Raw genomic sequence first — 19340 nt, forward strand, 5'->3', positions numbered from 1 at the left:
CAACGTCAAGCACAGGCCACACAGAGGAACAGCAGGAGTTCCAGTTGATTAAACTTCCAGCACAGAGACAGCAAGACCAAGTCTAAGACCAGATACTGCTGTTTGTGTCCAAGTTAACATGTTGGTACCCACCCGCAAGCTTTAAAGAGCGTTAGTATAGATTGCATGTGTGTGCTTCATCATCAATAATGGTGACGGCAGCTTGAAGATTTGATTGTCCGGCTTTTCACATTTTAACACAATACAACCAAGCTTGTGAGATGCTTTTCCATCTACACCCCTACCACTATCTGACGTGTAGGTGGATTAATATGGAACACTTTGCAGTGCACTGCAAACTCACATGTACAAAACCAGGGTTGTGTTCATTAGGGACAAAATGCAAGAAAAACAGTGAGCTGCTGCCTGAACCAATTAGGAACACTTGCTTTTGTTTTCTGTTGCGAAATGTTTTTCTAAGGTGTGCCCTAATGAATACAATCCAGGTACTAATGAGATGCCAGGGGGGAGAGGACGCGTGTAGGGACAATTTTTGCGTCAACCGTTCCTCCAATCAGGGAGGACCACCGTGATACTCCCCCGTCATCTCTTTGCTTCTTTCCTCTCTTCATCCATCAACATCAATCTATATCATCCCATCTTCCACTGTCCCGGAGAAAAGGAAAAGCACTACCACTCTTCTCATTAGGTCAGAAACACAGTTATTCTGTAGTCACACACTCATATTCGTTGCTTAGAAAAGTTTATTGTTGCACTATTGGGACATTGTAGAGGTAAGTGTTATTGTGCTGTCACTATAGTGAATCGCTATAAATATATATATGTTTTACTGTAGACGTCTGTGCGTTCTGTCGTCTCGTCGTGACATGGTAATGTTCGCTGGATGTCATAAATTGTCGTTTTTCTTTCGACTACAATCAGCACCTGGTGGTTTTGTTAATGTAGATGTAGGTCATAGTTCAGGGCATCTTTCGTTATGGTGTTTATGTAGATTCAGTGAATAGTCCGGGGCATCTTTCGGTGCTTATGTAGATTCAGGGCATCTTTCGTTATGGCATACCATTGGGACATTTGTTTTGCAACTGTAAACTGGCCTATGGCTGTAGGGATATAAGACTATTGTTAACTGGCCTATAGCTGTAGAGATGTAGACACACGACCAACTCACTATCTACCACCCAGGGATCCAGTTCGCTGGCGATGGCAGCGGCGGCCCGCAGGCGCCATGGCAACATGCCCCAAAGGCGGGCGACTTTGTTGCCGCGGGGATTCCAGCGCTCCATGGCCAAACGGGTGACATCGACAGCAACGGAGAGACAGCCCACTGGGAAGACTGAGACTACTGGCCCAAACCTGGTAACCACAGCAGGTGCACCGAGGCAGACAACACAGCAGGTAATACGGGAAAGGGGGAGGGGTAAAAGAGAGAGTGAGAAAGTGGTAGAGATAAGAAAGTAGAGCAATGAAGATGTAGAAAGGGGCAGAGGGGGATAGAAATAAATAGAGAATTGGAGAGAAAGTGAGATATGGCCTTTTTATGTTTTTTTTGCATGGACTTTGAACGAAAGTGTTACACTTAGGTTGACAGGAAGTTGAAGTGTTTATCTTACTCTGATTATACTGGTCCATCTTTGTCTGCCTCCCTGTAGCCTGGCACTATTCAGCCCTGTGGGATAGAAATGGGGCCAGGTTGGACATTTATCTGCAAAGCCAAGTTGTCCCCCTCATCTCCTCAGCAGCGTCAAAATCACCCTGACACAACCATCGCTCCTTTGACAGTCTGTCAGACAGAGCCCGACATACAGAGTTCTCATGGTTGTACCCTAAGATATCATAAAGTAATTAAATACAGTGGAATGCCAAAGTTGCTGCTCTCATAAATGTACTACTTATCTCCTCAGTATGGGTCCATAGTGGGAAGAACAGAGAGGCTGATGGGAATAACAGAACCATAGCAGCTTCACTGGAGAGAATCAGGTATGCCAAGTCAGTTTCAGAAAATAATGACATCCCTTGGATAGTAATGCTCAGTCTTGTGTGTTTGCTCAGACCTACGGTGTCCATTTCAGGACAGAGCCAACAACTTCCATCGATGTGATTGTCCTAATATGGACACCGTACAAACCAAAACAGGATATTCAAGACAGTGAAATGAATGCAGATGAAATATTACATAAGGGACTGGTAATTTGCTAGCAACATACATAGCAACGAGACCTGTTTGAGACAAACAGAAACGTAAAGCGAAATTAACAGACATTTCAACTTACTTTTTTAATACATTGGCATTGACATAAAATTACTACATTGGTCTTGTAATATCAACATATTCAAATAACTACAGAGCAAATTGGCCAGTGTTATTTTGTAGCATATTATGTTTAAGACAGGACCTCGTAGACTAAGGCCATTTTCCATATCCTCAGGATCCATCCAGAGTCCCAGAGGATTTTGGGCAGTTCCTGTGTAGCCACTGTGCGTCTGGAGCGTCTGAGGATCAAACTTGACCCCGGACAGTCAGTTGCCCTGTCAATGGTACCGCCACTGGTGTCTTTGGTGTCACTGTTACGCCAACCACACTCAGAGTTGCTGACTGAGGACGCTGCGGCGCCTCTGCCGGCAGTCATTACCCCAGAGGAGCATGTCCAACAGGTACAGACCATAGAGTTGGATAGAGGGCGCATTTGCCACAAAGCCTGCATGCTTTACCATGAAATGTTACCATGGGTGCTGATGAAAGGGACTGGTAATTTGCTAGCAACATACGTAGCAACAAGACCTGCAGTGCCATTGAGTACTTTCAACATTTTGAAACAGTCAACTGGGTGGCACTTCCTATGGGTAAACAAGTGATCATAGAATTACATACAAGTCAGCAGGAGGGAACAGCCAATGAACTATAGCCCTGAGCAAACATTCCATTCACTGCATGTGGAAGTAAATCACCAACATTGGCTTTATGCCTGTTCTGACAGCACACTCCAGATGGCAGTAGTCACCGTTTCAGTTTGTTTACCGACTGCCAACAAACTCCTAGAAGTCTACTTTAAAGTTGCCCTCAATGGTGCTGCCCATGCTGTCAAAGTCATTATGGTAAAGATGCAAAGAACGGCCCTGTATCTACCTCTACAGATTCACCTGGTTCCCCACATATTTTATCATGTTATGATACAGTGTTACAAATACGTTAGTGCTTTAAAAAGTCCTACTCTATTAGACGAGTCAGACGTTTAATTCCTAAATCAGGGTTTAATGTCAATGAGAGTTGCATGAATGCACGTTTCTCAAATTAGGATTCGGCCACCTCGAATCACACTGGGTTAGAGAGGTTACACAGTTACGGTAATTGCCTGGGGTTCAACGTTTGAAATGGCTTTCCTCCACGCCCATCAACCAAGCTGACCTGTCCCTGTTCTACATAGAGTAATGTGTTTATTGGCCAATTCTATAAATGTGACTTTAGATTCCTGTCTGTCTTCTATTTGAAGACAGGGTCCAGTCTGGATTTCCAGCAGAGTTCAGCAAACAGAGAAGAGTCATCTGGATCAGTACCAGGGGCCTCAGGGATGGAGCCAACACAAATACAGGGGCCCCTTTGGACTGAACCACCACACCTTCAGGAGAGACCTGCACTCCCATCGCCCCCTATAGGACAAGCACCAGAATCAGATCTAGTACTCGACTTGGAGTCTGAATCGGAGTCTGAATTGGTTCCAGGTCTGAAATCTGGCTCAGATTCACTGGAAATAGAATCAGACCTGGAGCCAAAGTCAGAACTGAATCTGCCAATGGAGTTAGATTCAAAGTTGGAATCAGAAACAAAACTGGAATCTGATTGGGAGCCTGCAGATGGGGAGGACAGTGAGGGGGGTCATGTGGGGCAGTTCGCACCTATCGATGGGTCTATCGTGTCCCAGGAGCAGCCTGAGAACGAGAAAGGGGCAGCAGGGATGGAGAGTGAGGATTTCTGTGCGGTGTGCTTCAATGGGGGTGACTTGCTGTGCTGCGATGGCTGCCCTAAGGTCTACCACCTCTCCTGCCACATACCACCCCTCCGAAGCTCCCCACTGTATGTATTAAGATGCCATTGTTGGTGTTTATGAACGTTTTATAATGATTTCTTCTAAACATTTTTCCAAATAGAGTTTCACATCCTTTGAATATTTGTGTATCCCACACATTTTACATGTGGAGATACAATTTCAGGAAAATGTGTATTATACTGTAACGCAGACCCTGCCCCAAAACGAATCAGTTGGATGTGCCTTTGATTTCCATAGGTGGGCTTGTTTTTACACGGAACCCCCCCCATGTGTGCACGTGCGTACATGCATATTTGAATGGCTGTTATAGTAAAGACTATAGGTAGTTGGTAAGTTTCAAGGTTGGGCAAGCTTACAATTGACCTTTTCTACCAATCTGTGTGCCAGTTATTATTATTTTATATGCAGATTTTCGTGGAACAGTTTCATTTTAATAATGTTTTCGTTTCTCAAAATAATTATCACATAGTTAATCATAAACATCTAAAGTAAAATTATAAAAAATATAAAAGTTCAAATGTAACTATGGCGAGAGCACTAGCCTCTGTCATATGGACACATTGATACTCTGTGATCCATTGGCGGCTAAAGAAATGAGCGCATAGAACTCAGAGATAGGCTATTGGCCAATGCAGCAGTAGGCCTATAACGTTTCAATCACGTTCGTCTCTCTTTTCTGCCTGTCTGCCTCCCTTTCTATCTGTCTTGACTTGAGCTATTGCTAGGGAAGTTCGACATTGTAATAATTTAGTTAATATTGGGATAATCAGATCATCATACACTACCTGACCAAAAGTATGTCGAAGTATGAACTTTACACCCCTCCAGAAGACGATTGTCATTGCACATGGTGATCTTAGGCTTGTGTGTGGCTGCTTGGCCATGGAAACCCATTTCATGAAGCCCCCGACGAACAGTTATTGTTTCCAGAGGCAGTTTGGAAGTTGGTAGTGAGTGTTGCAACCGAGGAGAGGCGATTCATTTTTAATTTTTACGTGCTACGCACTTCTGCACTCGCCGGTCCCGTTCTGTGAGCTTGTGTGGCCTACCACTTTGCGGCTGTGCCATTGTTGCTCCTAGACGTCTCCACTTCACAATAACAACAGTTGACCGGAGCAGCTCTAGCAGGGCAGAAATGTGATGAACTGACTTGTTGTAAAGGTGGCATCCTATGACAGTGCCACGTTGACAGTCACTGAGCTCTTCAGTATCGGCCATTCTACTGCCAATAGTTGTCTATGGAGATTGCATGGCTGTGTGCTCGATTTTATACCTGTCAGCAACAGGTTTTACTGAAATAGCAGAATCCACTAATTTGAAGGGGTGGTTTGTTCTTTCACACCGACGCTTGGTGATTATCGAGGCCGGGAGTGTTAGAAAGATTTTTCAAATACGAGGAACTATCGTTTGTAATGGATGTAAAAAACATTTTTTAAAGACTTTGTTGACTTGTGTGAGTCCGAAGAAAAAATTACTGAGAATCTCAGCTTATTAATGGTGGAGGTGGTAAGTTAAGACCAGACATCCAAACCCCTTTTTAAAGCAATGAGGCTGATGCAACAGATCAGAATGTTTAGCTTAAAATGTTGATAAACTATTAGGCTATTTCTTCCCATTATAAGTGCAGCAATGCACACACAGCAGTAGGCTATATGTGTGAATGTTCCAAAATACATCAACTGCAACCCATGGGTTGTTAATATAAAAGAAAGTTGAGAACATGAGACAAGTACTGGTTTCAATTGCATATGAGGAAGTGATTAAAAAATAATCCCTTTAACATTCTTATGGTCGGAACACGGTAAAATATACCTCATAAAATGACAAGTCCAGGTTTTAAACAATTACGTTTATGGTTGAATTGTTTTAAAATGTTGACTGCCTCCTGTTTAGACTTCAAGGTGGGTGATGTTGCGGTGTGCAACAAACACGGGCCTTTCTCCTATTTGGGGCGACAGGTAGCCCTAATAACCGAAAGGTTGCAAGATCGAATCCCCGAGCCAACAAGCTAAAAATCTGTCATTCTGCCCCTAAACAAGGCAGTTACTTCTATGCGTGCTCAGTCGTGCTCGTGTTATCAGGACAGAGAAACCAGACTCATTGCTCATGGAAAACTCCAAAGAAAAGATTGACAAAACTCATAGTCGTTGTGAACTCTGCAAATAACATTTCCACTCCGAGAATGAGAATGGTAAATGACTAATTAATACATGCATTAACATAAATGTGTGTAACCAAATGAAGAGGGGTTAAGGGTACATTTACTAGACCTACTGGTGACATGTAATGGGGAATTTATGAAAAAGAAACCATCGAAGGGCAAACTATTCACACAATGAACGGGAAAGAATTGGTGGGAGACAGCTGAGTGCATTCTGGAGAGCTGAGTGCATTCTGGAGAGCTGAGTGCATTCTGGAGAGCTGAGCGCATTCTGGAGAGCTGAGCGCATTCTGGAGAGCTGAGCGCATTCTGGAGAGCTGAGCGCATTCTGGAGAGCTGAGCGCATTCTGGAGAGCTGAGCGCATTCTGGAGAGCTGAGCGCATTCTGGAGAGCTGAGCGCATTCTGGAGAGCTGAGCGCATTCTGGAGAGCTGAGCGCATTCTGGAGAGCTGAGCGCATTCTGGAGAGCTGAGCGCATTCTGGAGAGCTGAGCGCATTCTGGAGAGCTGAGTGCATTCTGGAGAGAGACATACCATATCTTTGCCACACACCTCCTTCTTGTTGCAACATTTTAATGATACTCAAGACACATTATCTTCACACATATTTTAGATGCTTTTCACTGACAGCCTCAACTCAATCAGCTAGACATAATGCCATACGCGCCGCCCAAATTGAAGGATTTACAAATAGGTATAGACCTACACATTTATGATTTGAAACAATCCACAAATCTTTTTTGAAAATCAGCTAATGATCCTCTGTGGCTAAGTCATGCTCTTTGGTGAAGTGTTTTTAATGTTTTTATTTAGACAGGAGTAGTAATTCTATAATTTTGGCCAAACATCAATTTACTTTTGGGGAAGCCAGCATCCTAACAGTGCACCAGCCAATTTTCCTTTCCAATTCGCAAGAGGCTGAAACCAGAGATCTGTATATAATGACAAGATGCTCATGCCTCCGCCCTAACAATGGGAGTCGTTGTCCCAAAGGCGGGAAGGCAGGCGACAAGCTTAGGTCTGCACAGGGGTGCAACTTTCACATGTCCCCCCAACATTCGGAAATTGCATTTTTGTCCCCCACCCAGCTTTATCCTTGGAATGTGATACAAAACGAGGCAACGGTGTGCTTTAGGACCATGCAGATGCCTCCGAGCGGTCGGGAAGGCTGTTTGGAGTGTTTATCCAACTGAAAAATAGAAAAATAAAATAGTAATAATTGGTCTCCCCCACTTCTAAAACTAAAGTTGCGCCCCTGGATCTGCATATAATTCATAAGAAACTCATTGTGCTTATTCTGGGCAGATTTAGCTCACAAAAGGCTAAGAAAATCATTGGGCTTATTCTGGGCAGATTTTGGCAAGAGTGAGCTTCACCTCTTCCTCTCTGCTGAAACTCTCGATTGATGCATCTTTCTGTCGGCATGCATCTCTGTAAAATACATGATCAATATTTTATTTGGACTGGCGCAGAGGTACGTTAGGGCGGGCCAAGCCCCCGAAGGCCCGCACATAACCCCGGCCCTGCTGTCGTGCAAAACTAAACCGGTCTTGAGTTGGCAATGTTCAACAATATGTGTTCTGTAACCAATAACCATACTGACAGTTTATGTAATACTGAAAGCCTCTGGATTAGATGAGGAAATGGAACAAATATGAATCTGACCCTCTCTCTCTGTCCCACAGGGGCGACTGGGTGTGCACATTGTGCCGGAGTGACCAAGAACCTGGGGTGGGCTATGACTGTGAGACCATACATCCCTCGACAGACCACCAGGGGGCAGGCACACCATACACACTGTCCAGCCTGGACCAAAGAGTGGGTTATGATGATGATCTTCACTGTATCCGTTAGGACATTCTTTCCATGTCATACAGCAGTCAAGCATACAAGTATTCGCATAGACAGATTTACAGCACATCGCCAACATACGCTAAAGGAGAGTAGATAAGAGCCAGCTACAGTGTCTGTTTAGGATTGGGAACTACCATGGTTTAATGAAGGGAATAGTGGGGTTCAGTATGATTTTAGTTACGTGTATCTCTTTCTTTGCAGAGGTGTGAGAAGCTGACTCTTCTGTTGTCCAGCCACGTCCTCAGTGCTCCATTCCAGGAGCCTGTCAGCCCACTGGTAATAAGGCACCAATCATCTTCCTCCAAGTCTATTGACATATCTTCCTCTATTCAGTGGTGGGAAAAGTATCCAATTGTCAAACTTGAGTAAAAGTAAAGATGCCTTTAATAGAAAATGACTCAAGTAAAAGTCACCCAGTAAAATACTACTTGAGTAAAAGTATAAAAGTATTTGGTTTGAAATATACTTAAGTATCAAAAGTAAATGTAATTGCTAAAATATACTTGAGTCAAAAGTAAAAGTATAAATCATATCAAATTCCTTATATTAAGCAACCCAGACATTACGATTTTCTTGTTGTTTTAAATTTAATTTATGGATAGCCAGGGGCACTCTTCAACAGTCTGACATAATTTACAAACAAAGTTATTTGTGTTTAGGGATGACCAGGGATATTATCTTCATAAGTGGGTGAATTAGACCATTTTCCTGTCCTGCTAAGCATTCAAAATGTAACGAATACTTTTGGGTGTCAGGGGAAATGTAAGGAGTAAAAAGTACATGATTTTCTTTAGGAATGTAGTGGAGAGAAAAAGAAGACAGCACCCGGAAAAGACGGCTGATGTTCTACATGCTCCTAACGGATTGTGTTTTTATGTTAATTTTTTTTGCGTTGTTAAACTTATTTTTTAACTTATTTTGTACATAATGTTGCTGCTACAGTCTCTTATGACCAAAAATAACTAATGGACATTAGAACATTGATTACTCATCGCGGACTGGCAGAAGCTTGTTTTTCCTTTAACGAGCCCGACGTGAACGACAATCTGCTTTCCCAGGAACAGGCCCAAATCCCCGTCATTTGCGTGAAGAGACGACGGAGAAAAAGGACAGAGGTCGGGCTGCCTTCTGAGAATTTGAAGGTGATTGAATAAACCCCCCCCCCTGCCTTCTGTTCTTCTAGCTAACTTCCAATCATTGGAAAATAAAATCGACAACCTACGAGGAAGATTAAACTACCAACAGGACATCAAAAACGTTAATACCTTATGCTTCACGGAGTCGTGGCTGAATGACGACATTATCAACATACAGCTGGCTGGTTATATGCTCTATCGGCAGGATAGATCCGCGGCGTCTGGTAAGACCAGGGGTGGCGGACTATGCATATATGTAAACAGCGGGTGCACAATATCTTAAGTAAGTCAAGGTTTTGCTCACCTGAGGTAGAGTATCTAGCTGTAGACCACGCTATCTACCTAGAGTGTTCATCTGTATTTTTCGTAGCTGTCGACATACCAGGTTGTAAATGAGAACTTGTTCTCAACTGGCCTACCTGGTTAAACAAAGGTGAAATAAATACTACCACAGACCAATGTTGTAACTAAGACCGCACTCAATGAGCTGTATTCCGCCATAAGCAAACAGGAAAACGCTCATCCAGAGGCAGCACTCCTAGTGGCCCGGGGACTTTAATGCAGGGAAACTGAAATCTGGTTTTACCAAATTTCTATCAGCATGTTAAATGTGCAACCAGAGATGAAAAAACTCGAGACCACCTTTACTCCACACACAGAGACACGTACAAAGCTCTCCCTCGCCCTCCATTTGGCAATTTTGACCATAATTATATCCTCCTGATTCCTGCTTACAAGCTCAAATTAAACCAGGAAGCACCAGTGACTCGGTCAATTAAAAAAGTGGTCAGATGAAGCAGAGGACTGTTTTGCTAGCACAGACTGGAATATGTTCCGGGATTCTTCCGATGGCGTTGAGTACACCACATCAGTCATTGGCTTCATCAATAAGTGCATTGATGACGTCGTCCCCACTCTTGCTCACCCCGAGGAAGGCACAGTGATGCCAAAAAATTGGTAAATACCCATTAAATGGCTGGGTTTATACATGGAGTGTAATTACATACCCCAACCAGAAGCCATGGGTTACAGGCAATATCTGCACTGAGCTAAAAGCTAAAGCTGCTGCTTTCAAGGAGCGGGACTCTAACCCGCAAGCTTATAAGAAATCCCGCTATGTCCTCCGACGAACCATCAACCAGGCAAAGCATCAATACAGGACTAAGATTGAATCGTACTACACCGGCTCCAACGCTCTTCGGATGTGGCTGGGCTTGCAAACCATTACAGACTACGAAGGGAAGAACAGCCGAGAGCTCCTCAGTGACACGAGCCTACCAGACGAGCTAAACCACTTCTATGCTCCCTTCGAGGCAAATAACACTGAAACATGCATGAGAGCACCAGCTGTTCCGGACGACTGTGTGATCACACTCTCCACAGCGGAAGTGAGTAAGATTTTTAAACAGGTCAACATTCACATGACCACAGGTCCAGACAGATTACCAGGACGTGTACTGTGAGCATGTGCTTACCAACTGGCAAGTGTCTTCACTGACATTTTCAGACTGTCCCTGACTGAGGTCTGTAATACCATAATGTTTCAAGCAGACCACCATAGTCCCTGTACCTAAGAACACTAAGGTAACCTGCCTAAATGACTACCGACGACATAGCACTCACGTCTGTAGCCAAGAAGTGCTTTGAAAGGCTGGTCATGACTCACATCAACACCATTATCCCAGAAACCCTAGAATCACTCTGTTTTGTATACCGCCCTAACAGATCCACAGATAATGCAATCTCTATTGCACTCCACACTGCCCTTTCCCACCTGGACAAAAGGAACACCTATGTGAGAATGCTATTCATTGACTACAGCTCAGCGTTCAACACCATAGTTCCCTTAAAGCTCATCAATAAGCTAAGGACCCTGGGTCTAAACACCTCCCTCTGCAACTGGATCCTGGACTTCATGACGGGCCGCCCCAAGGTGGTAAGGGTAGGTAACAACACATCCGCTATGCTGATCCTCAACATTGGGGCCCCTCAGGTGTGTGTACCTGGTCTTCTCCTGTACTCCCTGTTCACTTATAACTGCACGGCCAGGCACAACTCCAACGCCATCATTAAGTTTGCAGATGAAACAACCGACAATGACGAGACAGCCTATAGGAAGGAGGTCAGAGACCTGGCCGTGTGGTGCCAAGACAAAACCTCTCCCTCAACGTGATCAAGACAAAGGAGATGATTGTGGACTACAGTAAAAGGAGGACCGAGCACGCCCCATTCTCATCGGCGGGACTGTGGTGGAGCAGGTTGAGAGCTTCATGTTCTTTGGTGTCCACATCTCCAACAAACTAACATGGTCCAAGCACACTAAGACAGTCGTGAAGAGGGCACGACAAAACCTATTCCCCCTGAGGAGATTGAAAAGATTTGGCATGGGCCCTCAGATTCTCAAAAGGTTCTACAACTGCACCATCAAGAGCATGGTTGCATCACTGCCTGTTATGGCAACTGCTCGGCCTCCGACCGCAAGGCACTACAGAGGGTAGTGGGTACGGCCCAGTACATTACTGGGGCCAAGCTTCTTGCCATCTAGGACCTCTATACCAGGCGGTATCAGAGGAAGGCCCTAAAAATTGTCAAAGACTCCAGCGCCCTAGTCACAGACTGGTCTCTCTGCTACCACACGGCAAGCGGTACCAGAGCGGGAAGCCTAGGTCCAAGAGGCTTCTAAACAGCTTCTACCCCCCAACCCAGAAGACTCCTGAACATCTAATCAAATGGCTACCCAGACTATTTGCATTGCCGTCCCCCCCTTTACGCCACTGCTACTCTGTTATTATCTATGGATAGTCACTTTAATCACTCTACCTACATGTACATATTACCTAGACTAACCGGTACCCCCTGTATATAGTCTCGCTATTGTTATTTTACTACTGCTCTTTAACTACTTGTTACTTTTATTTCTTATTCCTATTTTTTAAACTGCATTTTTGTTGTATTCGGCGCATGTGACTAATAAAATTTGAGTAAAAATAAAATTTGTCAAAAATATAAAAAGTAAAGATACCCCAAAACCGACTTAAGTAGTACTTTAAAGTATTTTTTACTTAAGTATGGGACAATACCAACAATGCAATGCTTCAACATTTCATCCACAAATTCTCCACAGTTAGATCATTGCATGCTGTAAATTTAAAAGAGAGAATATCTCATTCAATATGGTATGATATCAAACTTTATTTGTCACATGCTGTCACGACTTCCACCAAAGGTGGCCCCTCTCACTGTTCGGGCGGCGCTCGGCGGCGGCGTCACCGGTCTACTAGCTGCCACCGATTCTTTTTTCTTTTCTGTTGGTTTTGTCTTGATTGTTTTCACCTGTACCTTTATTTGTTGTTAATTCGGGGCTATTTAAACTTCCAAAGGAACTGATCGGTGACTACAGGAAAGGCTGGCCAAACAGGCCCCCATTAACATCAATGGGGCTGTAGTGGAGCGGGTTGATAGCTTCAAGTTCCCTGGTGTCCTGATCACCAACAAACTACCATGGCCCAAACACACCAAGACAGTCGTGAAGAAGGCACGACAAAACCTTTTTCCCTTCAGGAGACTGAAAAGACTTGGCATGGGTCCTCAGATCCTCAAAAAGTTCTACAGCTGCACCATTGAGAGCAACCTGAGCTGTTGCATCACTACCTGGTATGGCAACTACTCGGCGTCTGACCCTAAGGTGCAACAGAGGGTAGTGCGTACAGCCCAGTACATCACTGGGGCCAAGTTTCCTGCCATCCAGGACCTACACTACCATTCAAAAGTTTTGGGTTACTTAGAAATGTCCTTGTTTTTTAAAGAAAAGAGACTTCTTTAATATTAGACATTGCGCACCAGCTGTTATTGACAAAAAGACACACAAGCCCACCCCTTGTCTTACCAGACGTAGCATCTCTGTTCTGGCGGTGCATGGAAAATCCCGCCAGCTCTGTATTGTCCGTGTCGTTGTTCAGCCACGACTCTGTGAAACATAAGATATTACAGTTCTTAAGGTCCCGTTGGTAGGATAATCGTAATGGTGGGTCCTACATTTTATTTTCCAATGATTACATGTTAGCAAGTAGAACGGAAGGCAGTGGGAGTTTACTCGCTCGCCTACGGATTCTCAGAAGACAGCCCATCCTCTGTCCTCTTTCTCCGTCGTCTCTTCACGCAAATTACGGGGATTTGGGCCTGTTCCCGGGAGAGCAGTATATCCTTCTCATCAGACTTGTTAAAGGAAAAAGCTTATTTTAGTTCGTTGTGAGTAATCACTGTTCTGATGTCCAGAAGTTATTTTCGGTCATAAGAGATGGTAGCAGAAACGTTATGTACAAAATAAGTAAACAAATAAGTTACAAACAATGCAAAAACAATAACACAAGAGCACAACTGATCAGGAGCATGTAAAACATCAGCCATCCTCTTTGGCGCGCACCATCTTATTGTTATGTTGTGATAAAATTAAATTGACTCTGTGATTGGGCTCCAGGCTCGTCATTACTACCAGATCATCAAGAGGCCGATGGACCTATCAGTGATCAGGAGGAAGCTGGACCAGAGGAACACTCTTCACTACTTCACAGCCCAGCAGTTTGTGGACGACGTCCTACTCATGTTCAGGAACTGTGCAACTTTCAATTATGTAGGTCAAATCCATATGAATTAAATCATTATTTTGTTATTTAAAAAATACTTTGTTAATGTTAAGATAATATTCAATTTCCAGAAACTAAAACTATACCTATATTTTTTTTATTGCCAATAAGCCATAGAGATTTTCCCATAGACATATAGGAGCCAGGAACACAGCTTTAGATTTTTTTTGTTTTGTACATAAATTCTCCTTCATTGTGTTGAAAGTTGAACTCTGTAGCTCCCTTCATGACATCTGAACTCTTGACCTGTAGCCGGATTCTGAGGTCGCCAACGCAGGCCGTAACCTGGAGGTGTTCTTCCTGTCCAAGCTGAGGGAGGTGTTTCCCAGCCAAGCCTTCCCCACGCTGACCCAGGACAGAGCGAAAAGGAACAGTCTCGCTTGGCTGAACAGGAAAAGGAGGGACTACCACAGGAAGAAGAAACGAGGTCACTTCCTTGACTTCTGAAGTGGTCTGGTGTAATGTTGTATGGTGACAAAACATCTCACATAGTTGTATATTTTTAATATTAATGAAACCTTAGTCTGGCTGTATCTAAATACATTATTTTATAATCAAGGAATGTAGACATATGGGAACTTTTGATTCATAATTTGTGTTTTACAGTCTTGTCAAATTTGAAGTGATTAAATGTCTTTATTAAACATTTAGGGGCCAATTGAATCCATCGATGGATCTTTTGTTAAACCATCAATACTGATAAAATCACGCACACAGTCATCTTAATAGCAACCATTATTGGCCACCGATTTACTGCTCCGTGAAGCGGATGTCGAAGTTTACTCTTAGTCCTGATTGCTGCCATCATTTTTCAAGACTATTTCACCTTCCGCTGGTTTTATCATCAGAAAAATGGAATCCTGCTATTATAGCAATTTATCTATTTGACAATCATTCCGTACAACTGAAATAAACTTAATTTTCCTAGTTTACCACTTGGTTGAAGATGGGAAGGTTACAACAACGGCATCACAATAATGTGGAGGTTCTACCACTCTGAATCAACCATGGGACCAGCTCAAGAGTTGTAGCTACGCTGCCTAGGCAGCAAAAAGACCACAACCATCTAGCCAGCTAGCTAACGTTAGCATATAAGATCCGTTGCGTCTATTCATGGCTGCCAAGGGAAGCCAAGGGAAGCCAAAAAAACATTAATTAATTGACCTTTCGTTTCTGTGTTTCATCATTTTCCTTCAATTCGCAAGACACTGAATGTATCTCACCAGAGAAGCATCCGATCGAGCGAAACAGCACCTCTCTGTATGTGTAGCCCATCTATCTGATGCTGTCTGGTCAAAAATAGTATGATATTTTTGCTGCCCGTAGCATTGAATGCATGGGAAGCCAGCACACATTTGGCCTCCCTTGATATTTTTTTTATACAATAATATCTAATCAGCGTTGAGCTAAACTGAGTAAGCTCAACTGTGAATGGTCCTGGCACACCACATTTTTAAGTGTCAAGGGAAGCCAGTTTGAATTTGGCTTCACACCAATCACATCAAGCCATACGTCATTTATCAGAAAATAAATTGAATTGTTGCATCTCGTTGAGTTGATGACCTCTGGTGGCTAGCTAGCTAGCTAGCTAAAATTGTTCCTTTCCTAAATTAGCCATGGACGGAGAGAGGGATTTGGACTTGTGGTTTTACTTAATTCTCCATACTGACCAATGATTATTATAGCGATTCTGATCCAACCATAAATTCATACATTGTGCCTCTGGCCTGAGAGAATGGAAGTTCAATATGTAGCTAGATGTAACAGTAGTAGGCTAATGTTAACTAGCTGGCTAATTGTTGTCCATGAAAGGAAGTTAGGCTAGCCAGCAAGCATTTTGGCCAGGTAGCCTAGTACAACAAAAACTAAAAGTGTGTACTGTATGCCAGAGTCATAAAACATTTTGTTAACATGAAAGAGTGGAGGATGGCATTGGCCGTAGGGTGAGTTAATATGTTTTTTCCACTTATGCACACACACACAGGAATCAGTACCATGGGCAGCCACATTGTAGTTAGCTAACGTTGTTTGGACTAAATTGTTTTTGGAATATTTTAGTTGTTACTGTATTAGTAGACTAAGTATAGGTGAATTGATGATGTTGAAATGGTGTTGGAATAGTGGAGCCAGTTCCGGTTTTCTTTGCAACTTGCAGTAACTCTCGGGTGTTCTAAATCAAGTTGTTTAGTAGTCGGAAACATTAACTTGCTTGACCATGCTGTAGGTCATGTTACATGCAGTGGTGTAAAGAACTTACAGTAAGTAAAACTACTTTAAAGTACTACTTAAGTAGATTTTTGTGGTATCTGTACTTTACTATTAATATTTTTGACAACTTTTACTTCACTACATTCCTAAAGAAAATAATGTACTTTTTACTCCATACATTTTCCCTGACAACCAAAAGTACTCGTGTCACGTCCTGACCATAGAGAGCTTTTATTTAGTTAGTCTAGTTTATATTTTCTATGTGGGGTTCTAGTTTTGTTTTTTATGTTGGTGTTTGGTATGATTCCCAATTAGAGGCAGCTGGCTATCGTTGGCTCTAATTGGGGATCATATTTAAGTGGCATTTTTTCCACCTGTGTTTTATGAGATCTTGTTTTGAGTTATTGCACGTAGCATCGCTGTAGTCACGGTTCGTTGTTAGTTTATTGTTTATTTGTTTTTGTCTTTGCTAAGTTTCACTTTCTAATAAATAATGTGGAACTCAACATCTGCTGCGCCTTGGTCCGTTTCTACAAACGAACGTGACAACTCGTTACATTTTGAATGCTTAGCAGGAAACGAAAATGGTCCAGTACACGCACTTATCAAGAGAACATTCCTGGTCATCCCTACTGACTCTGGCGGACTCACTAAATACACATGCTTTGTTTGTAAATGTTGTATCCGTAAATTTAAAAAACAAGAAAATGATACTGTTTGCTTAATATAAAGAATTTTAAATAACGTTTACTTTAGATACTGAAGTTTATTTGAGCAAATACATTTACTTTTGATACTTAAGTATATTTAAAACCAAATACTTTTATAATTTTACATTAGTATTATTTCACTGGGTGACTTTAACTTTAACTTGAGTCATTATCTATTAAGGTATCTTTACTTTTACTTATGTATGACAATTGGATACCTTTTCTTCCACTGGCTGCATGCAATATGCTTTGTGGACCCCACTAGACAGATGTTGCTCTCCGTTTTTGTGTTTGAAACAAAGGTGTGGTTGAATTTGTTTTGCCTTACGCTATATCACGGTGGCAAGCCATATGCGCTTAACAGGTTATAGGGCAATCAACACAATTATCACAACACACAGGTTGTAATATGGCTTGTTTTTATTCATACATAGCTGACATACAGTGAGGGGGAAAAAGTATTTGATCATTACTCATTGGTTATTGCTGCATTGTCGGAACTAGAAGCACAAGCATTTCGATACACTCGCATTAACATCTGCTAACCATGTGTTTGTGACAAATAACATTTGATTTGATTTGAAGCCTTCGTTATAATGATATTTCAAATATTGCTGCAATCCATGTCAGTTTAATTTACAATGTGGTATTTTAATTAAGTTGTTCATGACTTTATTTTCGTAGAAGAGTAGCCTCGATGTAGTTAACTAAATCATAGTCCTAATTGATAGAGGCTGCATTGTTAACACATTTAATTGCAGACCATTACTTAGTCAAATTACGCCTACATTACGCCTGCAGCATGTGTTCAATATTTTCACCTTCTGCATTGCTTTACCGTACACACAGACTCCGACTAGCTAGATTTTAGCTAGTTGAAAAGCAAAGCACATGTGCGTCAAGTACGGAAAATACAGTCTAGACGTAATGGCAAAACAAAATGCAAATGAATCTGATAGTCAACAAACATGGAGAACTTTGATGAAAGGCTATCAGAACAAGTTCAGAAATCAAAAATATATTTGTTGAAACCTCATGTAGTGATTTCAACTCCTGGAAAGAGATCTGGGAGGTAATAGGGGTAGATGTGGTAAAGAGGTCAATGGAATGCAAACTGGGGGGATTGAAGGACACTAGATTGGCGCACATTCAACAAATCTAACAAAGTGGATATTTGTCAAATCCGTCATGACTGATATATTGTAACAGGCCCCTAATGTGGTTACTAACATCCGATTTGTGATTTGACGATGACGTGAACATAAATTGGGGTTGACATCCATATAAGCATTAACATCGGATTTTTACCTCAACATACTGTGAAATACACATTCAAACAATAGGCTAATTTTGGAATGGAGATGCAGGTGAGAAAACTGTGCAGCCTTTTTACTTCATGCTATCTTGGGTGAGCTCCCATGTCAAGCGCCAGAAAAACAGACAGGTATTTTCGTTTAGCCAGTTGCTTGTAATTAGCTGGATGGCTATAGAGATTATCCCTGAATCACTATGAGTGATGTGGTGCAGACCAATTTATTGGATGCGTATCACAGATCCCCCAAAGAGCAAGAAGTGTGAATGCTCTAACTTCTGCTGAGGCTGCATTGCAGTAAACCCTGTAAGGTCACTGCAGACGTTGGATGATTCTTCTTCTTTCTTTGAGATTTGGTTGGTGGATCAAATCCAACTTTTAGATTCATACACCGCCACCTATGGCACCGGAGTGTGAGGCCAGTCAGTCCTCTCATGATCCCTCACCCTGTATCCATATTCCTCTACCACTCTCTTCACCATACAACACTTTCTGTACTACTCTGACCCAGGCAACCTCAATCTGCCTTTCTCTCACTGGACACCTCTGATCTCCAGCCCAATGGGCACCACCTGATACTACACATTCCTTCATCTCATGCCCTCCTGCACACTTCTCACATCTAGGAATCTCCCACCTACATACTTACTCGTTGGTTATTACTGCATTGTCGGAACTAGAAGCACAAGCATTTAGCTACACTCGCATTAACATCTGCTAACCATGTGTATGTGACAAATACATTTGATTTGATTTGATTTGCTGCACCATGACCATAAGCTTGGCACCTAAAATCTCTCACGGAATAACTAACACATCCTAACTTGACGTTGTCGGGCCAGTTGTCGGCTTGACCATGCAGAGCCTTTAAAAACCCTTACGGTGAACTTTTGTAGAATCATGACCCTTTCGAGTTGTCAGTTCATTGTTCGCCGGCAGGCTAAATTTCCTTCTGTAGGAGGAGGGGGCAATTCATGAATATTCATGAGCCATTGGGTGATTGGTTGAGCCTTCTTGAGTGCATAACATTTTACATTGACATTTTAGTCATTTTAATGACGTCACACAGATGCTCTACAGAGCCTTCTGTTTAGCTAGCTGATTCCATTGGCATCGGCAGTTGGCACCGACCAAACTACTTGGCAAACACAGCTTCAGCTTGATCACCAAATTAATTGGGAAATAAATTAAAGCCTCACCAGCTAGCTAGCAGTTTATTTTAGATTCACTGTCTGATCATTCAAAAAACGAGCCCACTAATTGTTATTTTGAC

General features: G+C 42.5%; 1 protein-coding gene across 1 annotated transcript; it reads left to right on the forward strand.

Annotated features, from left to right (window-relative positions):
- Positions 1–1131: 1131 nt before the first annotated feature.
- On the forward strand, positions 1132–14500 carry LOC110521279 (uncharacterized). The gene is made up of 9 exons (XM_036969443.2): positions 1132–1395; positions 1650–1815; positions 1902–1977; positions 2427–2652; positions 3489–4069; positions 7890–8022; positions 8260–8334; positions 13672–13824; positions 14090–14500. The coding sequence occupies exons 1-9, from the start codon at positions 1201–1203 to the stop codon at positions 14282–14284; spliced, it is 1800 nt and encodes a 599-aa protein (XP_036825338.1). The 5' UTR covers positions 1132–1200; the 3' UTR covers positions 14285–14500.
- Positions 14501–19340: the final 4840 nt, after the last annotated feature.

The sequence above is a fragment of the Oncorhynchus mykiss genome, chromosome 4, assembly GCF_057628025.1.
Source record: "Oncorhynchus mykiss isolate SJ-2025 chromosome 4, ASM5762802v1, whole genome shotgun sequence".
Lineage (NCBI taxonomy): Eukaryota > Metazoa > Chordata > Actinopteri > Salmoniformes > Salmonidae > Oncorhynchus > Oncorhynchus mykiss.